We start from the raw sequence: 20,804 nt of genomic DNA, 5'->3' as shown, positions 1-20,804 counted from the left end.
CTCGGGTAAGGCAAGGCAGCACGCCCTCTGCCACCTCGGGTAAGGCAAGGCACCGCGCCCTCTGCCATCTCGGGTAAGGCAAGGCAGGCCCTCTGTCCACCTCGGGTAAGGCAAGGCAGCGTGCCCTCTGTCCACCTCGGGTAAGGCAAGGCAGCGTGCCCTCTGTCCACCTCGGGTAAGGCAAGGCAGCGTGCCCTCTGCCGTCTCGGGTAAGGTAGCATGCCGCCCCTGTCCCCTTTGGAGCTGGTGGAAGGAAGTCTCAGTACAGCCCACACATGTGCACCTGGTCTCTGGCTCTTCCTGGTTCCTCCAGTAGGGGTGATCCTGCTGATAGTCAGCCACCAAGTCACCAGGCTGCAGAGCCTCCCTAAACTAGTGAGTCACCTTAGTATAATCCTGACACTGAGCCCTGGGTCCATTTAAAATGAAATGTCGGCTGTGAGGGTCAGAGTTAAACTGTGCAAGAGACACAAGGGCATCACCCTGGGAGCTGTGAATGTACTTGAAAGACACCTCATGTTTCTGTAAAACGAAATGTGTATCTACTTTTGCAATAATTGATATCATGACTTAGAACGTCTCAGAATGAGCACCCCCACCCCACCCCACCCCCTGAGACAAGAAGAAACTGTTCTCACACCTTGGATGACAGAGTCTAATGTGATGGTCTGGCTCAACCTGTTTCTCAGATTTTTTCTTCCTAGGCTTTAACAACCTTCCTATTGACAGAAGAGTTGTGATCAGGACCATGCAGCTGGACTTACAGCCAGGGGCAGTACGGGGCTAACTGTCCCTGCGCTAGTCCCCAGCCTGTCCTGTCCGTGTAGCCAGGGTTTAGAAGAGATCCTGTGTGACCATAGTTATCACCAGTGTGCATAAAGCAAGCATCGCCACCTTAGTAGCTCTGCATGCTCGACACAGAAGGGTCCTTTTTAACAAAATGGCTGTGGAGGATTCAGCCCTGGGGCCACCTTAGCCAGAAAGAAGCACGCTTGTAAAGTGTATAGTCTGAAAACTGGTATAGGCAAGCCCCAAGAAAGTGTGCAGGCTGCCAGAATCACACTCCCTGAGAGTGTCAGATCCAGAATGTATGGTCTCAGCCAGCAGGCCACAAGTGCCTCTATTGTCTCTCAGTCATACTGTGCTTGGTAGGAGCCTGCTCAGTTCCACACATGCTGATTACATGTGCAGTGGTACAGAGCGCGGCAAAGGACCCAGCCCTGGAGAATCAGAGCCGTGAGCAGACAGAGAGGCTTTCAGAGCGACAGAAGCAGGCTGCAGAGATGGCTCAGTGGTGAGGGCTTTCAGCACCAGCACTGATACCCAGGAAATCAAGGTCCTCTCTTGTGTTCCATGTCTCATTATTAAGATCATTTAAAACCAGACTCCCATGGAAGCTTGGGGACAATTTCACTAGAATTTAAAAGGACCCCAGGACAGGCGAACTATAAACCTCAGCAGCTGCCTAGAGAAAGGCTAGAGATAAGAGGGATTAAAAACAAACAGAAACCACGTTAAGTCAGCATGGAGGACAGCCACAGGGCCTTAGGCAGTGCCTAGTGGGGACTGGGCTCTCGAGAAGGAGGGGAGGCCAGAGTGTGGGCAAAAGCATGCTTATCTCTGCAGCTAAAGGAAGAGGCAGAAAAAAATGAGTAAAAGCCGGACTCAGAAAAGCGGGCAGACCCACCTGAGCTCACGGTGGGGTGTGAGAATTCTGAGAAGGAGAACTAGAGCCTTTGCTAAAGGGTTGGATGTGATGGGGCAGGCTTTTTATTCCAGCACTCAGGGAGCAGAGGCTGAGGGAACTCTGTGATTGTTGAGGTGAATTCCAGGACAGCCAGAGCTAAAGACAGACACCCTATTGTAAATAAAATTAGCCATTCTATCCACCCATAGAAAAAAACAAACAATCCAGGTTGGTGTTTTATTTACAAGCTGGAAGCCTAGGTTGGGCAGGTTTGGAGCTATTCTAACTTACTTCCCAGCCATAATTCCCTTGTTCCTTGCTGTTTCTCATGGCCGGGTCCTCATGGCCTGTCTCCTCTCATGGCTGCCTCCTCTACCTCCTTCCTCTTTTCCTCTCTCCTTTTCCCTCTCTCTCTCTCTGAAACCCTCTCACTCGATCCTCAAGTCTCACTTTTCTCCCTCTACTGCCCTATCACAGGCTCTAGCCTTTTATTGACCAGTTAAATTGGGGAGCAAGGTTTACGTAGCATCACTTGATGCGCATGTACTGGAGAGAAAAGGGTGATAGCAGGTGGTAGAAGCAAGCAGGAAGTGGTTAAGGCTGTAAACACTCACAGACCACCACAGTGGTAGACTTCCTAAAAGTTACATAACCTCTCCAAACAGCACCACCTGCTGGGGAGCAAGTGTTCAGGTACAGGATCCTGTGAGGGACATTTCTCAGCAAAAGCACCATCCCCACCACGTGCGGGTTCTGCTTTCTTCCAAAGCCTCAGCATGCAGGTAGATGCTTGCCTGTCTGTCACTTCTTCTAAACATCCTATGTAAAATCAGTACTACCCCCAGCCATGGACCTCTCTCCTAAGGGCTCGCAGATACTGCTTAATCTTTCCTTACTGAGACTTAACAAAGCCTCATAGACTAAAGAGCCGTTTATTAGGGATATCTTGTCTGCCTCTAGACTATAAAAGTTCCATCAAGCTGGGTGGTAGTGTCACACTCAGGAGGCAGAGGCAAATGGATTTCTGAGTTTGAGGCCAGCCTGGTCTACAGAGCAAATTCTGTATAGCCAGGGCTATACAGAAACCCTGTCTCAAAAAATCAAACAAATAAACAAGCAAACAAAACAAACAAAACAAAACAACAACAAAAAAACAAATCAAATAACAAAAACAAAAATAAACCCATAAAAACCAAAGCTATTATCAAGGCATAGTCTTTGTTTTGTTCCTGTTAGGAACTAGAATGTTTTATATGTAATGTATTCTCCATAAATTATTCTCAGATTAGTAAATGAATGACCAGGTAGGTAGGTAGGTGGGTAGGTGGAAGATAGACTGCTTTAAGAAGTCTTACTCTAGTTTTTGTTGCTGTGGTGTAATACTGGATGCCATGGGAGTTAAAGGCATGCATGGTAGTTTATTTGGCTCATGGTTCTGGATACTGGGTCATGCTGCACTATGAGGGTGTCCTTACTACATCTGGTTTTCCTTTCAGAACCACATGTGCCAGTGTACCAGCCCATCTTCTTGTCATCGTGCCCTGCCCCCATCTTCATACCATGGTGCTTGCCTCCCTTCCCCAATCCTCTTGACCTCTCCTTATTCTGGTTGCTTTTCAAAGACTCTCTTCCCAAACACCATTAACGTAAGGATTTGGAAATTAAGTTACTAACAGACAGTGCTGGTGGGGGACACATTTAAACCAGAGCAGAAGCTGATGAAAACCTTCTTCAGTAGGGTGGTTGAGGGTCACAGCTTGCTGTAAGGTTGCCAGGCCGGCAGAGAGGAGATTATTCCGAGAGGAGAGAATGGTCTCCACGAGTTGGAAGCAAGAGGACAGGCCGCTGAGCTTCGCTCTGCTCTCTCCTGCCCTAGGCGAGTTGGGGAGTCTGACTGCAGTGATGGCGAAGAAGACTTCTACTACACAGAGATCAAGCTCAACACGGATGCCATGGCTGAAGGCCTCAACAGTGTGGCCCCGGTTTCACCCTCCCAGTCCCTGGCTTCAGCCCCTGCGTTTCCCATCCCAGACTCCAGCCGAACAGAAACTCCTTGTGCCAAAACAGACACTAAGCTGGTGACGCCACTGAGCCGCTCAGCCCCCACCACCCTCTACCTCGTGCACACTGACCATGCTTACCAGGTGCGTGCTAAAGACCTTGTGCAAAAGCAGTAGCTAGCAGGCCTGGGACTGCAAGTTACCACACACACGCGTGCACACACACACACAAACCACAGCAACACACGTGGCAGCAACTCGGTTGGTTTTTCTATTTTCCCACAAGCCATAAGTGGTGGCTTGTGATCCCAGCACTCAAGAGGCTGAGGCAAAAGGATGATGAATTTGAGGCCAGGGCTGGGCTATAGAGTTTTAAGGGCAGCCTGAGCTACATAGTTATGACCACGTCTCTAAAGGCAAACCGACAACAAAGAGGGTCTGGTAGTCCAGGGCTGCTCTTGGTCAGTATAGAGGCCACGTGCAAAACCACTGTAACTGCTGAAAGATTTGTAATTAAAACCCATCAAAACCAAAAGCCTAAGCCTGGAGAAAAAACATACTTTACAGACTTGAGTCCTGGCATCTCAACTATGTTTATTTGTTCAATTTTAAGGTTTTAAATTTTTTCTTACATTTTTATTTTGTGTGTATCTACTTGTGTATGCACACACACACCCGACACATTGCACTTGTAAAGGCAGAGAACAAAACCCTCTCTGGTCCTAAGGATTGAACTGGGATTTTCAGGCCTGGCTACAGGCCCCTTTCCCTGCTAAGCTATCTCATTGGCCAAGTCTTTAAGCATGTTCAAATTACATGCTGTGCAGTGACCATCATTGTATCCATTTTCTTAGGAACAACCTTAGATGTGAGATGTCTAATGACCAAAACAATTGCACTCCTAAAATATTTATATCTTAGATGTGCCCATTTCCAAATTTATTGTTTAAGTTATTTCCTAATATGGTAGTCATATTTATGTCTAAAAACAGGTATATGTGCTTTTCAGACACTGGCATCCAATCTCCTATATATCCCCTATACCTCAGGTAGATTGCATCTATGAAAAGCTTCTTTCTGGCTACTCGCTGACCCTGTTCAGTCTCTCCCTGTTAGCATATGTTACCAGAGTAGCCTGTGTGTTCCTACAGCCCAGCTTAGAAACGAGAACTCAGATGCTGTGGACAGTCGCTCTTTCAAACAGCCTTCTCTGCCCCCTGCCTCTCAGGCCACACCCCCGGTGACGATTCCTGGATCTGCTGAGTTCACCCCGAATGGCAGCAGCTTCAGCATTTCCTGGCAGTCTCCCCCAGTCACTTTCACTGGCGTTCCGGTAAGTATGCAGAGCAGAGCAAGGTGAGCCAAGGCCGATGTACACTTAGAGAGCACACTTTGAAACAGCCATGGGAAAGATGGGAGTCCATGCCCAAAAGCGCTACTACAGTTTGATTCTGCTCTTTCTTGAGGTTGTATCTCAAGGCTAGCCTTGAACTCTGTATAGTCTAGGATGACCTTTGAACTGCTGACCCTCCACTGCCCGAATGCTGACAGTACAGGTGTTTACCATCATACTGACGTTCCAAAGGCTCTTGCTTCTATCTTTTTTTAAAAGATTTTTTTTTAAATCCAATTTAAAACTTTCTTTTTTTTTTTTAGATTTATTTATTTATTTATTATATGTAAGTACACTGTAGCTGTCTTCAGATGCACCAGAAGAGGGTATCAGATCTCATTACTGGTGGTTGTGAGCCACCATGTGGTTGCTGGGATTTGAACTTCGGACCTTTGGAAGAGCAATCGGGTGCTCTTACGTACTGAGCCATCTCACCAGCCCCCTTTTTCAAAGATTTTTAAAAATTTTATGTGTATAAGTATTTTGCTTGCTTGTATTTCTGTGCGCCACATGCATAGACTGCCCATGGAAACCAGAGGAGGATATTAGATCACCTGGAACTGGAGTGACAGAGAGTTGTGAGCCGCCGTGTGGGTGCTGGAAGTCAGAGCAGGCCTTCCCGGCTCAGCCAGCTCTCCAGTCGCACATGTATATTTCCTAAGGGACTCACAGATTTACCTGCAAAGGCCCCTTGTGAGTTAGGTGGCTGCAGCTAGGAAGATGTTTTGACTGATAGAAGAAGCTGTTGGTGTTGGAAATGTATTTTGTGTTGGTGTTACAGTTATGTGCCCATAAGATGATTGAATTCGTAGCTTGATTCATTCTTCTTACAGAAAAGCTGGTGTTTATCATTATAAATTCATAAACTTTGTTAGTTTGATATAATGTCCTGATAATATGCTACTTGAAAATCCAAAAATTAAATAAATTGAAATCAAATTTTTTTTTAAAGCCCAAGCAATCCATCTTTGATGGATAATTTGAAAGTAAATGAGTGCTAAAATATGCAGCAGTGGTTTATGTAGGAAATAAAAATTAACTCAATATATTAAGTGATTCTGATAAATCACCTTGAATTAATGTGGTTCCTAACAGTTCATTTAAAAACTTATTGGGATGCCGGGCGTGGTGGCGCACGCCTTTAATCCCAGCACTCGGGAGGCAGAGGCAGGCGGATTTCTGAGTTCGAGGCCAGCCTGGTCTACAAAGTGAGTGCCAGGACAGCCAGAGCTACACAGAGAAACCCTGTCTCGAAAAACCAAAAAAAAAAAAATAAATAAATAAATAAATAAAATAAAATAAAATAAAAACTTATTGGGTCTTACATAGCTTCTCACAGAGTACCAAGAGACCTCCCTGCACAAAAGCCATGCTCACAGGGGCGTGACTCCTGAGAAGGGTCAGAACTAGGCTCCCAATAGCAGATGGCAGCTTGTCCAGCCCTGGCCAGTTCCGGAGGTTCCCAGCGAGTCTAGAAGCCTCCTGTGGAGGTTCTGAGTAACTGGGTAAACTCTGTCTGCTCTGCCCATACGTGTCTACCAAACTCCATAAAAGGAGTCAGTGAGCAGCCCCTGCTGACAGGGCTAGGCGAGGAAGGCTTTCCAGAACGTACTCTGGGGTTGTGGTTTTTAAGCACTGTCATAAATAAGGAATAACTCTTTAAAAGCCACTGAACAATGGTGGCCCCTGTTAACTCTCAAAGGGTGACCTTCTACATTTTTTTGTTAGTTTTACTTGTGGCACAAACATTGTTCTGCCCATGTGGCCATCAGATAACTGTGAAGCATTTCCTCTGGGAGACTTTTTCATTGGTGGACAAAAGCCTAGAGTGATTTGCCATTTGACACTACCTGTCTGTGACGGTTAGTGTTGTCAATTTGACAAAAATCTAAACTTACCTGGGAGACAGGCCTCTGGGAAATTATCTTGTATTAATAGAAATGGAACGATGGAGCCACCATGGTTGGCATTAACTCTAGACAATACAGATGGAGAACAGGAACTGGAGGAGAGAGGAGCCTGCATTCATCATTCCTGTGTCCTGATTGTGGGCACATTGTGTCCCGTGCTCCACGTTCCTGCTGCACTTGCTTCCCATCATGGATTGTACCCTTGAACCAGAGTATGTTATCACAGCAGCAGAGGAAGAGGCTAAGATGCCTTCTGTGATGGCCTGGTGTATTCACCCTCCCCATGGCTGTGACCAGTGCCTGACAGTAGGAACTGAAGGAAGGGGGAGGGCTTATTAGGGCTACTGGCCCACCATGGTGGGGAAGGCGTGGCAGTAGGTGTATCCACGGCCTGGAGCAGAAAGGTGAATGGTGGTGCTCCAGTTGGTGCTCCACTTGGCTCCATCTTTTTTTTTTTTTTTTTTTTTTTTTCCAACCAGGCCCAGGCTACAGAATGGTGCCACCCACACTCAGCGTAGATCTTTCCTTCCTCCTGGGAAAGCTATCCCAGATACACCCAGAGGTGTGTATGCTAAATCTTGTCGAGCCACCATCACGCCTAAAGTGAAAGCTATAGTTCCAATTCCAGCTACAGGCTGAGAGTGCAGCAGTTTCTCAGCTCCTCACTTTACCTTAGAAAGGCATTCCAAGCACATAGGCCACACGGCTGGCTCATCAGTGTGAGAAGAGCTTGTCCTGGCCACCACGCTCCACTTGGTGTTCAGAACTGAATGCAAGGCCTCTGGCTCGGCAGCTGCATATCTCTCTCCCTCTCTCCCTCTCTCCCTCTCCCACTTAAACTCACTCTACAGCCCAGGCATACCCTGAGTGTGCTATCCTGTCTCCAGATCCACCGTGCCTGGCTTATGCTATGCTGGGGTTTGTTGTTGTTGTTGTTTGTTGTGCTTTGTTTTGAGAGGCCAGGGTTTGAGACAGGGTTTCTTTTTTTTTCTTTTTTTTTTTTTAAGATTTATTTATTATATGTAAGCACACTGTAGCTGTCTTCAGAAACCAGAAGAGGGTGACAGATCTTATTAAAGATGACTGTGAGCCACCATGTGGTTGCTGGGATTTGAACTCAGGACCTTCAGAAGAGCAGTCAGTGCTCTTAACCACTGAGCCATCTCTCCAGCCCCGAGACAGGGTTTCTCTGTGTAGCCCTGGCTGTCCTGGAACTCTGTAGACCAGGCAGGCATCGAACTCACAGATCTGCCTGCCTCTGCCTCCCACATGCTGGGATTAAAGGCATGTGCCACCACCCAGCTCTACTCTGCTTTTTTTAATTAGACCATCCTAGAGACATGGTTCTGGTTTTTATCGGCTGTCTCTTTTCCCAGTTCCTAAAAGTGACTTTAGCATGCCAGCCCGGATTCCTTATATTGTTTGTTTTCCAACAATGAGATTTTAGAACTCTTCCATGGACTTTATAGCTGTTGATAACCTCAGTTTCGATGCAACCCCCCCCCCCCTTTTTCATTTCTGCTTTAGTTTCCAGGGGCATCCTAGCAGGGAGATTGCACAGAAGATAGATGTAGTATCTGGGTCAACTGGAAAGTCTACCTTCTGTGGCTGTTTCTCATTTATTCTTTTCATTTTGTTTTGTGATGGGGGTACTTTTATGGGTATGTGTGTGTAGACCGGAAGTTGATACAGATTGCCTTCCTCAGCTGCTGCCCTGTATTGTGGCAGGGTCTCTGAACCCAGATCACACATTGGGTAAACCAACTGGCTGGCTAGTAAAGGCCCTGGGACTCCAGAGTTACAGATGCACTGCGTGTCACTTGTCCATTCTGCATGGTTCTGTGTTCCACACTCAGGGCCTCATCAGTATGCAGCGGGAGCTATAACAACTGAGCCTTCTCCCAGCCTCTGTCTCCCATGTCTAATTTATTCTTAGAGTCTCTGGTTTGTAATCTGCTTCGGCCAAGACTTGAGATAAACACTTCAGCAGTCAAGCTTGCTGCTCCTATTTTAAGGTTGTGGGTATATTTTTAAATGCTTAGTTTGACTCTAGAAAGACTGGAATGTAGCTCTAAAATTATTCCTTATACTCCTGAACTCCTGGCAGTGCTTTCAAAGAACACAAGGTTGGGTACCTCCCATCCTGTGCTCTTGTTGGTGGGCTCACTTTCCTAACAGCATCGAGGCTTCAGGATTGGCTTGTTCACCATCTCGATGCCAGTCACTGTGCCAGCCCAGAAGCCCATGACATAGAGAGCCAGGCAGAGTTGGGAACGTGATGCTGGGAACTCTCAAATGGCATGGCAGCTTCAGATAGCAGCTCTCACAATGTTAAATTATAAACAACATTTAGGATGGGTTTCTCTCAAGATTCTAAACAGAATAGTTTCTATTAATGAAAATCTCTTCTGTCTTTGTATTCCCAAACAAATGCCCTGAGGTTGCTGTCCTAGGTCCACCCCAGAGATCTAGTGCTGAAGAGAAGCCTTGGGGGACTTCCTATGGAAAGCCCCTTCTGAGCTGTTCCGGGTCTCCTGATTTTTGCTTTATTCACTTCTGTGTGAGATTTCTTGAGTACTGGCTTTAGTGAGCCCCAGCATCAAAGCCCTTCCCAAAGTGTAGCTGTGCAGACTTGCATCTGCAGACACCACTGCCCTGCCGCGCACACATGCTTCTCTAGCCTGAGGCCGAGGAGTGAGCAGGAGTCCCTCATTGGTCATCTAAGCTACTACAGCAGCATAGACCGAGCGGTGTGAGTGGCAGTAGTGTGTTTCCTGGAAGCTACAAGCCCAGAATCGAGGTGTCGGCTGTTTTACATCTGGTGGGGGCTCTCTTCTGGTTTGTAGTTGTCTGCCTTTAGAGCTTTGTCTTCACCTGGCTTTTTCTGGTGTGTACAGTCTATAGTGAGAGATGGAAGTGGGGGCGGAGAGAGGTAAACATGCATACCGGCCCTCTGCAGTCTCTGGCTGAGGTGTGTGCACTCGAGTGCACTGTCTGGTATCTCTTCTTATAACACTAATCCTATTGTTGCGGGGCCTACTCTTATAACCTCATCTAACTTTAATTCCTTGAAGGGCTTATTTTTTAATATAGCCAGGCTCAGGATTTAAAATTTCCACATAAAGTTTTAGGGGAAGCAGGGAGGCCAGGCCTGGTGGTATTTGCCTCTAGTCCCAGCACTTGAGAGGTAAAGACAGAAAGATCAAGAGTTCAAGACCAACCTCCACCACATAGGAAAAAAAAAGGATAGGAGGTGGGGTCTAGCTGGAGGAAGTGGGTTGCTGTGGTTGTGTCTCAAAGTTCATGTCTGCTTCCAGCCTGAGCTGCTTTGCAAACTCAAAAGTTGATCAGGCTGTACCCAAGCTCCTACCATACCCTCTCCCACCATAGTAGACAACATTTCCTTGAACTGTGAACCAAGATAAACATCTCCTGTGAGCCACTTCTGTCATACACTCTGTCTTAACCACAGAACAAGAACTCTCAAGATGCTGGGGGTTTATTTTTCATTGCCTAGAAGCAGGGTCTAAAATGCTACTGAAAGATTCCTTCAGTCAAAAATCTTTCCTAGTCCATATGACAGAAGATCACAAGGGAAATTCTCTAAAACATATATAGAAGTGCATTGCAAATCCGAATCCTGTGCTGTTGCACCCATCCACTCTGACCTCAAGGCACTCATATGACCTTTCTTAAGCAATTGCTTCCATTCCAAAACAACCCTGTAGAGTTGTATTGCTCAGCACAGCAGCTGGCGGTCAGCTAGTGTTGCAGGATGCACACTGTTCCTGCTGTCAGTGTGGGAAACAACAAAGTCAAATCTTCCTATGTAAAAACGTGTGTTCCAGATACCTCACGTGTCTCACTATCTGAAGAGATTAGCCATGATGGAAAAACTACAAGTTAGAGTCCTTTAAACTCACTGGAAGTCATACGTACTGAGTAAGCATGGTGTGGGCACATAGCATAATAATTGTATTTGTTTATAAATAATAGCATATGGTACTATCCGTAATGACACAAAGTGTACTTTATATTTAGTAAAGTTGACTTCAAGGTAGACTTTTGGACACGTTTGAGATACAAGACAAAAACTAGAATGTAGAGAGCAGGCCAGTGAGATGGCTCCACGGGTAAACAGTTGACAAGACTGAGTTCTGTCCCTGAACCCACACAGAGGTGGCACAAGATAGTGGGCTGTGGCTGGAGTAGACCTGGCCATATTGGTTTTCAGCGTATGACTGTGGAAGTGTTTGGACTTGGAGCTGGAAAGGCCGTTGTTTGCTTAGAGATAATGGGCTTTTCTGTGGGAGTTTGGAAGATAATGACAATGAGAGAAATGTTGGCAGCAGGGGAACACCCACTCCCCCACTATCTGGGCTCTGAGGTGAGTTAAAGAGCAGTTATCAGGTCAGCATAGCTGTCTCGTACCAGCTGCAATCCCAGAGTTCCTAACCTTGGCAGTTTAACCCTGACGTTCATTTTACTCTGCAGTTGAGAACAAAGCCTTTCTGCTTTGGGAAACACTCCAGGGAAGGGGAAGGATCTGCTCAGTCAACCTGCCTGTCCTTGTTTCCCAGGTGTCTCCTACACATCATCACACAGCGGGCTCAGGAGAGCAGAGACAGCACGCCCACACGGCCCTGTCCTCCCCGCCCAGAGGGACAGTCACCCTAAGGTATGACTGCTTGATGCTACCTACTTCACCTCAAAGGGATTTCTTAAGAAATGGAGAACTAGCAAAGGGAAGGAAATATGACCCACTGTAAAATGTCTTCCCCGTCCATGAGCGTGCTTCCCTCCCTTCCCGTGGTTTCCTAACCAGTAACTAGTTAAGGGCACTTGTAGTGTGTAGGCTGGATAGCTGTACTCACTGTCCTCGATTAACTTCTGTATGATAGGAACAGTTAGTTAGTTTTAGTCTATATCTAGGAAAGTCTCCTAGGAAGCCTCAGCCAGAATTCTGAACACTGGAAAGACACGCTGAAAATTTGGAAGAGCACTGTTGTTCTCTGATGTTATGTGTTTTGTGTATATTTGTTGTTGTTTGTTTGTATGTGTGTTTGTTTTGTAGTAGGCAGGATATTTGGGGGTGGAGACAGAAGATGCATATGGTGCACATGTGGGGTTTGTCTTGACGGGGTGTCTCACTCACCCACTGCAGTCAAGCTGGTCCAAGAGCTTGCAGGGACCTCTCTGTCAGCGTCTCTCACCTTGCTGTATAAACACTGGGATTATGGGCAATTGCATGCACGAGCTATCACATCCAGCTCCATATAGGTTCCAAATGTCCTCCTTGTGCTTGGTGAGCAGGGATGCCCCAGGTCCACCTCCACAGTCCCCACCTCTTGTGTCTACCTCCTTACTCTTACTCCATGGCCAAGGAAACATTTCCATGAATGGGATTTAGAAACAGTGTAAGCACAGTGGCCAGAGAAATACCCAGCCATACGGGAAGTCCTACTCCATTCTGGGTGGGGCTTTTTGTCTTCTGTTCCCCCTTATTCTTTGCAACTCTCCCCAGAAGGCCCGCCCCGTTCCTGTCCCTAAGGCTGTCTGTGTGCCGTCTTTCTTACAGGAAGCCCAGAGGAGAAGGCAAAAAGTGCCGCAAGGTTTATGGGATGGAAAACAGGGACATGTGGTGCACCGCCTGCCGCTGGAAGAAGGCCTGCCAGCGGTTCATTGACTGAGCCATTCCTGCCTCTCCTTCCAAAGGAAGCTACTCAAGGCCCAGGGAAGGCCCTGCCTGGAATTCCAGGAATATAATTCCTTGGTGGAATTAAAGCAAAAAAACAAAAACAAAAACACAGCAAAAAATCAGCACTGCACTGCTCTGAGAACCAGGTGAGAGCGCCAAGGAGGACTTTTTCCTTCGAAGGAAAAGCCAGCTTCCTTAGCTCTCAGTCTGGTCTTAAAGCTGGTCTTCTGTAGCAGCTCAGCCAACCAGGCCCACTTCACCTAGAGAGAAGGCAGATTTTGATAAGCTTTCTGAACGCTGGCATTTTTGAGGGTTTTTGACACTGAAAACAATATGCCCATAAGCTACACAATCCACCCATAAGCTACACAGTATGAGGTAGCATTTGTATAAAGGATAGTACCTACCTTGTGAATAGGCATCTCTCTGTTTTTCCGCGCAACTCCTTGGATCAATCTGATCATGATGTATTTCAAAAAAGAGTTTTTCTATGTCTGTTTTGTTTTCAAGAAGGACCCCAAGTGGAACCATTGTAACGATGTTAGCTTGGAGGCCCTGAGTAACTTACATAAGGCCAAAAGGGATTGACAGTGAGTGAGATTCACCTCAGCCATCACCTGAGGTAGGACACCAAGAGGCACTGCAGAAAGCATCTGAAAATCGTTCTTGGATCCCAAGTGGTGGCACCACTAAGTCTCTGCCTGCCATGGCTCAGGCGAGAGCTGGCGCTAATAGCAATCTGGTCAACCTTGATGCTTCTTTCAGGGGTATCACACACACTGCAGCCTGGATAGTGTGCCCTGCTTGGTTCTGCCAAGACCATAGCCAGGACTCTGGGAGAGTATTCTGCTCTCCAACCCCGCCCAGGTAGAAAATTCCAGACTGGCCAGTAGGTTTGCTTCCAGCAGAGCATAGCTGTGGGAAAGATCCACTAGGGCATCAAGCCAACTTCCATTGTGAGTGCACTTTTCTAGATGGCGTGCTTTACCTGGCTAGGGGTTGAGTTAGTGGACTCGGTGACGTATATGGATAATGGAACGCTAAACTTTGTTGTCTTATAAGAATATTGAAACTATGAATTAAGAATTTGCTCAGAAGCTAACTTACAGGATGCCCAAAGGCAGATGCATCTTGGTATAGGACTCTCTCCATTGAGTAGGGCCAAGGCTTAGGCTGGGTTCCAGCTATTGGAACGTCTAACCTGATGTACTGGGCTGTTGGAAGGGTGGAGCTTGGAGCAGCTATCAAGCCTTGTGAGGACTTATTCTCTGTCTGCCCTGCTTAAGAGAGATGAGTGTCCTGTACCTATGCATGGAAAGAGCACCTTATAGGAGCCACTAGGTAGGGATGGGGAACATGGTGTCAGCAATATGAATGTTAAATGAACTTGCACAGAGGAAAACTTAATATATGTTTAAAGATTGTACATAGTACTTTTTTACAGAGTAGAGAAGTCATGTAGGCGTCAGAGGCACCTCTTTGTATATAAGGGGTGTATATGGAGGCTCTACAGCAGAGCACCCTTCACTGGAGCGTTCATGTATTTTGGCAATTTTATTTTTTAAATTCATGTGGCTTCTTATCACGGAAATCAAGGGAAACGGGAAAGAGATGCTGATCTTTTCCTTTGGATACTTAAAAGGAAAACAAAACACTTAGTTCAAGAGAAAAGAGAAAGCTTTCTCTGATTTCCCTGTAGGTTGATAACCAACATCAGCCATACCACCTGTTCCAGATGTTTTGACCTGCAACCAGGAAACAACTTTTTGCTTTTAAAGTCCGGAGCTAGATTTCTTTCCCCTGGGCATGTCATCTCCTTATCTACTGTAGCCTCACTCCCTGAAATGGTGTTCTAGCTGCTCCAAGAGGCCCTGAGCAACATGGAGATTGAGACATCAACTGTTTGGTCAAGTTCACCATGTGCTTAAATAACAGATGGATCCTAGGCTAGAGGGTTTTCTCCTCAGCAAAGCTCCCTTAATTTTTAAAATCTCAGATGAAGACTTTAATCAAAATATTAAAGTGATGTGAAATTAAATCCACCTTCTCTTGAAGAACTTGGAGGTGAAGGAATGCTGTCTGTATGAGAGCAGTCCTCAGGTGCTGAGCTGTCTCCCCCAGAAACCCAGCCTAAGGGCAGGTCTGAGCCTGCTGAAGTGCATATTGTCAGCACAATCTTGACATCAAATGCACCTGACCCGAATCCCTCGTTTCCTCAGACACCTTCATCATACCAGCTCTTGTGCATCCCCAGCCCACCCAGGGCCCTCATCTCCAGGCCAGCCTTAGGCACTGAACCTTTCCTTATCTGGCTTCCAAGGTGCAGGCAAATCCTGAGTACAGTTCTGGACATAGGCCCATTCCCTGTGTGGAAGGGTGTATGCCAGGGGACCAGAAGCTCTGAATTGCAACATACAGTTAACTGATTATCTGAGTTACTTTTTGTGTGAGTTACATTTCTTAAGTAGTTATTTTGTTATTTGGGGACCCAAACAAAGTGCCAAATGAAGCCTGACTTTTCATTTCATGCCATTTCCATGAAACTAAGTTCTTTTTGTGTCTTCATTTTGTGGAGAAACAGAGAAAGAAAGCATGAGAGTTGGTGAGCTGGCTGCTAGCCTGAGGCTCTGTGTACCCCAGGGCTTACAGCCCTGTCTGTCAACGGAGCAGTGATGTAATGAATTCTTGTCCATGGAAATGTCAAGTTCTTCTTCTTCCATGATGCCCGTTCTTACAAAAAAGGTTTCTCATTTCTCCCGGAAAAGACATGTCACAGTGACTAGCAGGACATTCTCCAGGCAGCTAGGAAGCAACGTGTGCAGTAGTTTCCAGCCTTAACCTTCCTGGAATATGGACACGTATTTTGTGAAAATCTGTGAGACAACATGGGGAACCCCCCCCCCCCCAGGTAGCATATGTGTCAAGGGGGCACTGTGGGAGACCTGCACACCCCTGTCTTCTGCTCATCTTCTTGGGCTGCTCAGCTAGGACTCCTCCATGTCTGCTGCAGACGTCTGACACAAGACAGGAGCTGCTTCGGCCAGGAGCTGTCCATCAGGCTCCCCTGCCACCTTATGTCTGGGAAGTTCGGTTCTCTGGATTAGCAAAAGCTAGCACCAGGAAGAAAACAGTGGGTTTCCAAACCAGAGTGGACCTATCGTGTCCGTTGATAGTACCATGTCCAAGAGGTTCCCTTCTGAACCTCCCATGACCAAGCTATAAAGGAAGATCATCTCTAGAGAAAAGCACTGCTGTTGAGCTCTCCAGAAATTTCTTCAGAGTTCACGTATGTTGGAAAAATTTTTTGAAGCCAAATTGTTCCCCATTGCAATTGAAGACGACATGATTTGGAGTCTGCCATCTCTGGTCTCCAAGAACAAGTACGTCACACTTTTGCCAGAAGCCCTGGGCTTAAAGTGAGCAGTGAGCCCCTATAAAAGAGTCTGTTTCATCTCTGACTTCAGCTGCTCTGCAAGACAAAGGTGGCATTCACTGGAGAAGGTTCTGAGAAAAGAGGTGAGCACTGTACATCCAAGAATCTGTTGAGCATGGTAGCAGAATACTGTAAATGCCACTCATTTCCTCAGGGAGACAGGATGCTGTGGGAAGAGATCTGGACAACCAAGACCAGGAAGGTTCTTATCTCCTCAAGTCTTTTCTTGTCAGAACAAGTGTTTCTTTATGTAACTCTCTGTGTCATTTCAAAACAAATCCGTGTTCAGCTGGACAGGCAGACAACTTCCATGAGGTGTGGCAGAGGGACTGTCTCTTTGTAGCTGCCCTAAAGCTGATTGAGGTTTGAGCCACAGGTGAAGAGCCTGCTGGGTATCCATAGACATGGTGAGGCTTCCTCTGAATGTAATTGGGAACAAAAAGCCTTGCTGTTCCTTGTAGTTTCTCAGTCTGGATGCTGTTTATTATACACAGCATCCTCTAAGGGAGGGAAAGCTGGCCACGACGTGTGGTTTGCTTTAGTGGCATGTTCAGGAGCACACTGCCATGGACTCTTGTGGACAATGTGCTGTCTTTGCTCTTGTCCGTAGGATTTCCACCAACCACGTCAGCTGTAGCATTGACCTGTGTGAATACGTGCAGATGAGTGGAGCCAGCATGGCCCGTCAGTATGACAGCGTTGGGAGCGGGGGTCATTTTGAAGGGCATGTTAGGCATATGAGTCAACTGGCAATTTTATTTCTGTAAGAAAGAAACCTACCAGCAGCACACAGGTGCCACCAATCCTCCCACGTGGAGGGATTCCTCCATGTTACAATTTCATCCTGTATTTTCTGCATTGTAAGTAGCCACATGGGAAGTTAGTAAATAAGATGAGGTTAGCACTTTTAGGTACCAGTTGTCCTGAGTAACTGTACTCCAACAGAGCAAGGATGTATGAAACGTACTCAAGACTTGCTTCTGGTGACAGACTTGGAAAAGGCCCATTTCCAATGACACACATGCTTTAAAGAGTGTACCTATCACAGGACCAGGAATCAAAACGGGAATTTTATCTCCTGTCCTGTTGTGTAAATAGCTTTTTTTTCCTAAGACAATCTCATGTTTTATAACTTGTTTGTGTGTCTGAGAATCATAGTGGTAATGTGTTATGGTAAATGTACTCTTAAATACAATAATAATTACAACTTAAATTTCCAAATGAAAGAAATACACTGCTTAGGCTTCTGCAAGAGACATGACACTTTTATAATAAGCATTAGTACTTAACTTCTCAAGTTTAACAGAACTGGAACTATTTTACAAGATACCGCGTTTTGTAATCACAGAGAACATGAACACTTTGTGGGAAATGACCTTGGTTTTATACATTGTAGCTTATTTTTTAAAATGCAGTATTTTAACCGGCAGGACGTGTAGATATGGCACACAGTTCCTGCTCCTCTATCCAAGGGCTAGGCCTCTTTTAAGCAAGGGTTTTGATGCGGATCTTTTCAGTTAACCCTCTGAGCAAGGGTGGAAATGTAGAACAGATAGAAAGGTCATTTGCAAGAGAATCAATGAAGCAGCAACTATTCCCTCATGACCAGTGTGTATTCAAAGCATCTTTGTGGGGGCAGGGGGCATGTCACATGAAGATTCACCTTCTATATTTTAAACCTAAGAAAAGATGCTAGCACATAGGCTTCTAGGCCAGGGAAGAAATATCCCTTTAGTGTGGTATGAATTTTCTTATGAGTTTTCACCTATCAGAACTACATGCCTGCATTTAATAAGCAAGCACCATTTGGTGGCAGTGTCTAAAACTGTAGTTTATATGCCCAAAGAACCTTTAAACAGTCAGCAGTCTTTGTGATTTTGTTGTTCTTACCACCGCCACCTAGAACCTTCCTCATCAGGACCGTTTGATTTTTGTTTGTTTTTCACTATGGAAAACTCACAGGCACACAAGGTTGTGAGCAGTAAATGACAGAATTCCCATGGGACGTAAGAAATGGGAGCCACATACACAGTGTGAGCACTGCCAAGGCTATTTTAAGCCGTCCCACATCAACAAGCCCACTCACTGTTAAAGAAAACATCTTCCCAAGAGTTTATTGACTCAAAAAGCTAGCCCAGTTAGCCAAGTATGCGACAGTTTCAGAACAGAGGCTGAGGTGGGACAGCTGTGTACCTGCCAGGTAACTGTACCAGTTACTGAGAGGCCACTCTAGCTTTGGTTCCATGTACGGTTGATAGTCTGTTTGACTGGAACTATAAAGGCATTGTATGAGAGAACAGGGGGTTGTGTAGCCTTGCACCCAGTGCCTGAGTGGGCTGGCTTGCAGCTAGCTCTCCATTGCCATCCCCTAGGATAGCACCACTGATGGATGGCATTTGGGTGCCCAGCAAGTTTTCACTGCCACATGGTTTTGAACTATGTGTAACTTACTCCACCTGTGCGTGGAGGCTTCCTTCCAGAGACTGTGCATTTAGACACTTTAGAACAGCTGGAAAAGGAGTGCAGATGTTCAGGGCATGTCAGGACCAACAATGGTGTTGGACTAGACAACTGACATCTACCGAACAGGAAGGACCCTCACTCAGCTTTTGACAATCAGGCCAAGTTGCCAGATCCAAACTGGAGACATGGCACTACCCGACAATTCAGTGTTGACCACTAACATCCGTTCTCAGCCAATCCTGCAAACCAAGAAAAGCTGTGTTAGGGCAGAGGCATCCTGTGGCCACAGTATCAGCTATGGCAAACAGTTCCACACTTGTGAACTAACAGGCCCAGATTCCTCCTTGAGCATCGTAGACTCATGTGCTGCCACAATCTGAACAGCAGACATTTCAAAAGAGGGAAGACGCTATTCCTCCCTAGAGAATATCCTCATGGAAGACAAAAACAGAAATGTCATCTCTTCAGCTTAGCATTGCTCCTGATCAGAATGCACTAAGTTGTCACCCGGCTCTTGCAAGAGCTGCCTCCTGACATACCCAGGCCACACCCCAAAGTATTGAATAGCTGTAACCCTGATACTGTGTCTGCTACCGTGACCACTGTGATGAAGGGCAGAGGAAGGGAGAAAGGAAAGGAAGGAGGGAGGGAGGGAGGGGGGCAGGAAGGGAGGGAGGGAGGGAGGAAGGAAGGAGGAAAAAGTAATCGCGTGCCTTTGAGGAGGCAGCCGAGTACCTGGTGCTTTACAGTAGCACATGGCCCTCCCGTGCCAACGCCCTCTGCCTACTCTTTGTGCTCCTTAGCTCCCGAGGCCATCTCTCTCCTTGTCCCACTATAAATGTATATATAATTTCACCTCTGATCTGGTAAGGCCCCTGCTTCAGAACTAGCAGGCACTTAGGTGTTTTCAGGAGTCCATTCACCTTAAAGGAAGTTTTTCCACACAGGCAACCTCAGTCTCTTTCTCGCCGGGTGAAATAAAACTGAGAATAACTTTGTCACGTGAGTGGAGGGCTACACACATTAGACGTTCATTGTTCTGAGAAAGTACATTATTTTAAACTCTGTCTTCTATTGAAGTTCTGATGTCACAGGGACAGTTCTGTATGGTAAAGAATGTTTCATTCAGACATTACTTCCTTTGATCTTCATATGAATCTAGTATAGAAAACAAACCCTAAGGCCACTAATAGCCATGCCAAGGCACTGGCTCAAACCTATGAGTCAGCACCGTCATTACCTGCAGAGAGAGACCTGGCCCAGCTGGCCCGCTGTGACTCAGAGCCATGGATTCCCAGGGCCCACCGTGTTCTCAGCCCAGAAGTAAAGAGCACACTCATGTCACTAAGTGCAAGTTTAATTATCCCCAAGTTCCATCCAGTGAGATAGTAAAGTGTAGGAGGAGTTTGTTAGCCAAAGCAATATTCTAATAAAAATGTTGACTCCTTAGGAGAAAATAGCTTGCTCTGGCCTCTGGCCTTTCTGTGACTTTAAGTTGATGCTGGATGCTGGTTAAAAACCAGCTCAGAATTACCATGTGCAGAGCCGAATCAAAAGACCCACAAGCATGCTGCAGTGCCTAGATCAGTTTAGTTGTGTGCGTCTGAATGCAGTTTCTGCTGGCAAGCTTTGACATTGCTCCCACTGTGGATGATGATAAGGCTGTCCAGTATATGAATACACTCCATCCAAGGCTTCCAGGGTGTCAGGTGAGCATCCTGAGTTCAGAGGAAAGCTCTCACAAGGAATCCTGTCATAAGACCAGAAGGAACCCCCAGAAAGCTAGACTGGCTGATGAGCAGGGAGGCAGAGTCAGTTTGCCCCTTTCTACTCTGACAAAAAGGCAGTGGGTTGTATGGTTTGGCTGCCTGTGCTTGGCTGGCAGTGCACAGAAAGGGCCTAGTGTTAGCAAGAAAAAGAACAAAGCACAGGCCAGATACTGAAGNATTGGGTTAGAATCAAATAGTAGTTTGTTCTTTTTAAAACATGTTCTCTTTCAGTGGGGATTATTGAATTGTGACCCTCCAAAGAGAACACCCCTTTGATGTGACAAGGCCACCTAAGCAATCCTTACGTGAGACTAACTACTTCACTTGTTTATTACAATCAGTCTCCCCAAAATTTTCATTCAGAAAATTAGCCAAAGCAGAAGATGGCAACCCCTAGAAAGGACAAGAAAGGTATTACTAAAGAACGGAACTGAAAGCCGGGCGTGGTGGC

The 20,804-nt window shown here is 46.3% G+C and overlaps 1 protein-coding gene across 4 annotated transcripts in view; it reads left to right on the top strand.

Moving 5' to 3' along the window:
* Positions 1–12,780, top strand: part of Znf704 (zinc finger protein 704) — a 177,566-nt gene extending 164,786 nt beyond the window's left edge. For all 4 annotated transcript variants that reach the window (XM_021158282.1, XM_021158283.2, XM_021158280.2 and 1 more), the window contains 4 exons: positions 3,564–3,831; positions 4,916–5,020; positions 11,571–11,668; positions 12,569–12,780. In XM_021158282.1, the coding sequence (XP_021013941.1) occupies positions 3,564–3,831; positions 4,916–5,020; positions 11,571–11,668; positions 12,569–12,680 (583 nt within the window). In that variant the 3' untranslated portion in view covers positions 12,681–12,780. The remainder of the gene's footprint in view (positions 1–3,563; positions 3,832–4,915; positions 5,021–11,570; positions 11,669–12,568) is intronic.
* The last annotated feature ends 8,024 nt before the right edge of the window (positions 12,781–20,804 follow it).

The sequence above is a fragment of the Mus caroli genome, chromosome 3 (assembly GCF_900094665.2).
Source record: "Mus caroli chromosome 3, CAROLI_EIJ_v1.1, whole genome shotgun sequence".
Classification (NCBI taxonomy): domain Eukaryota; kingdom Metazoa; phylum Chordata; class Mammalia; order Rodentia; family Muridae; genus Mus; species Mus caroli.
This window is presented reverse-complemented; position numbering and strand designations above follow the sequence as displayed.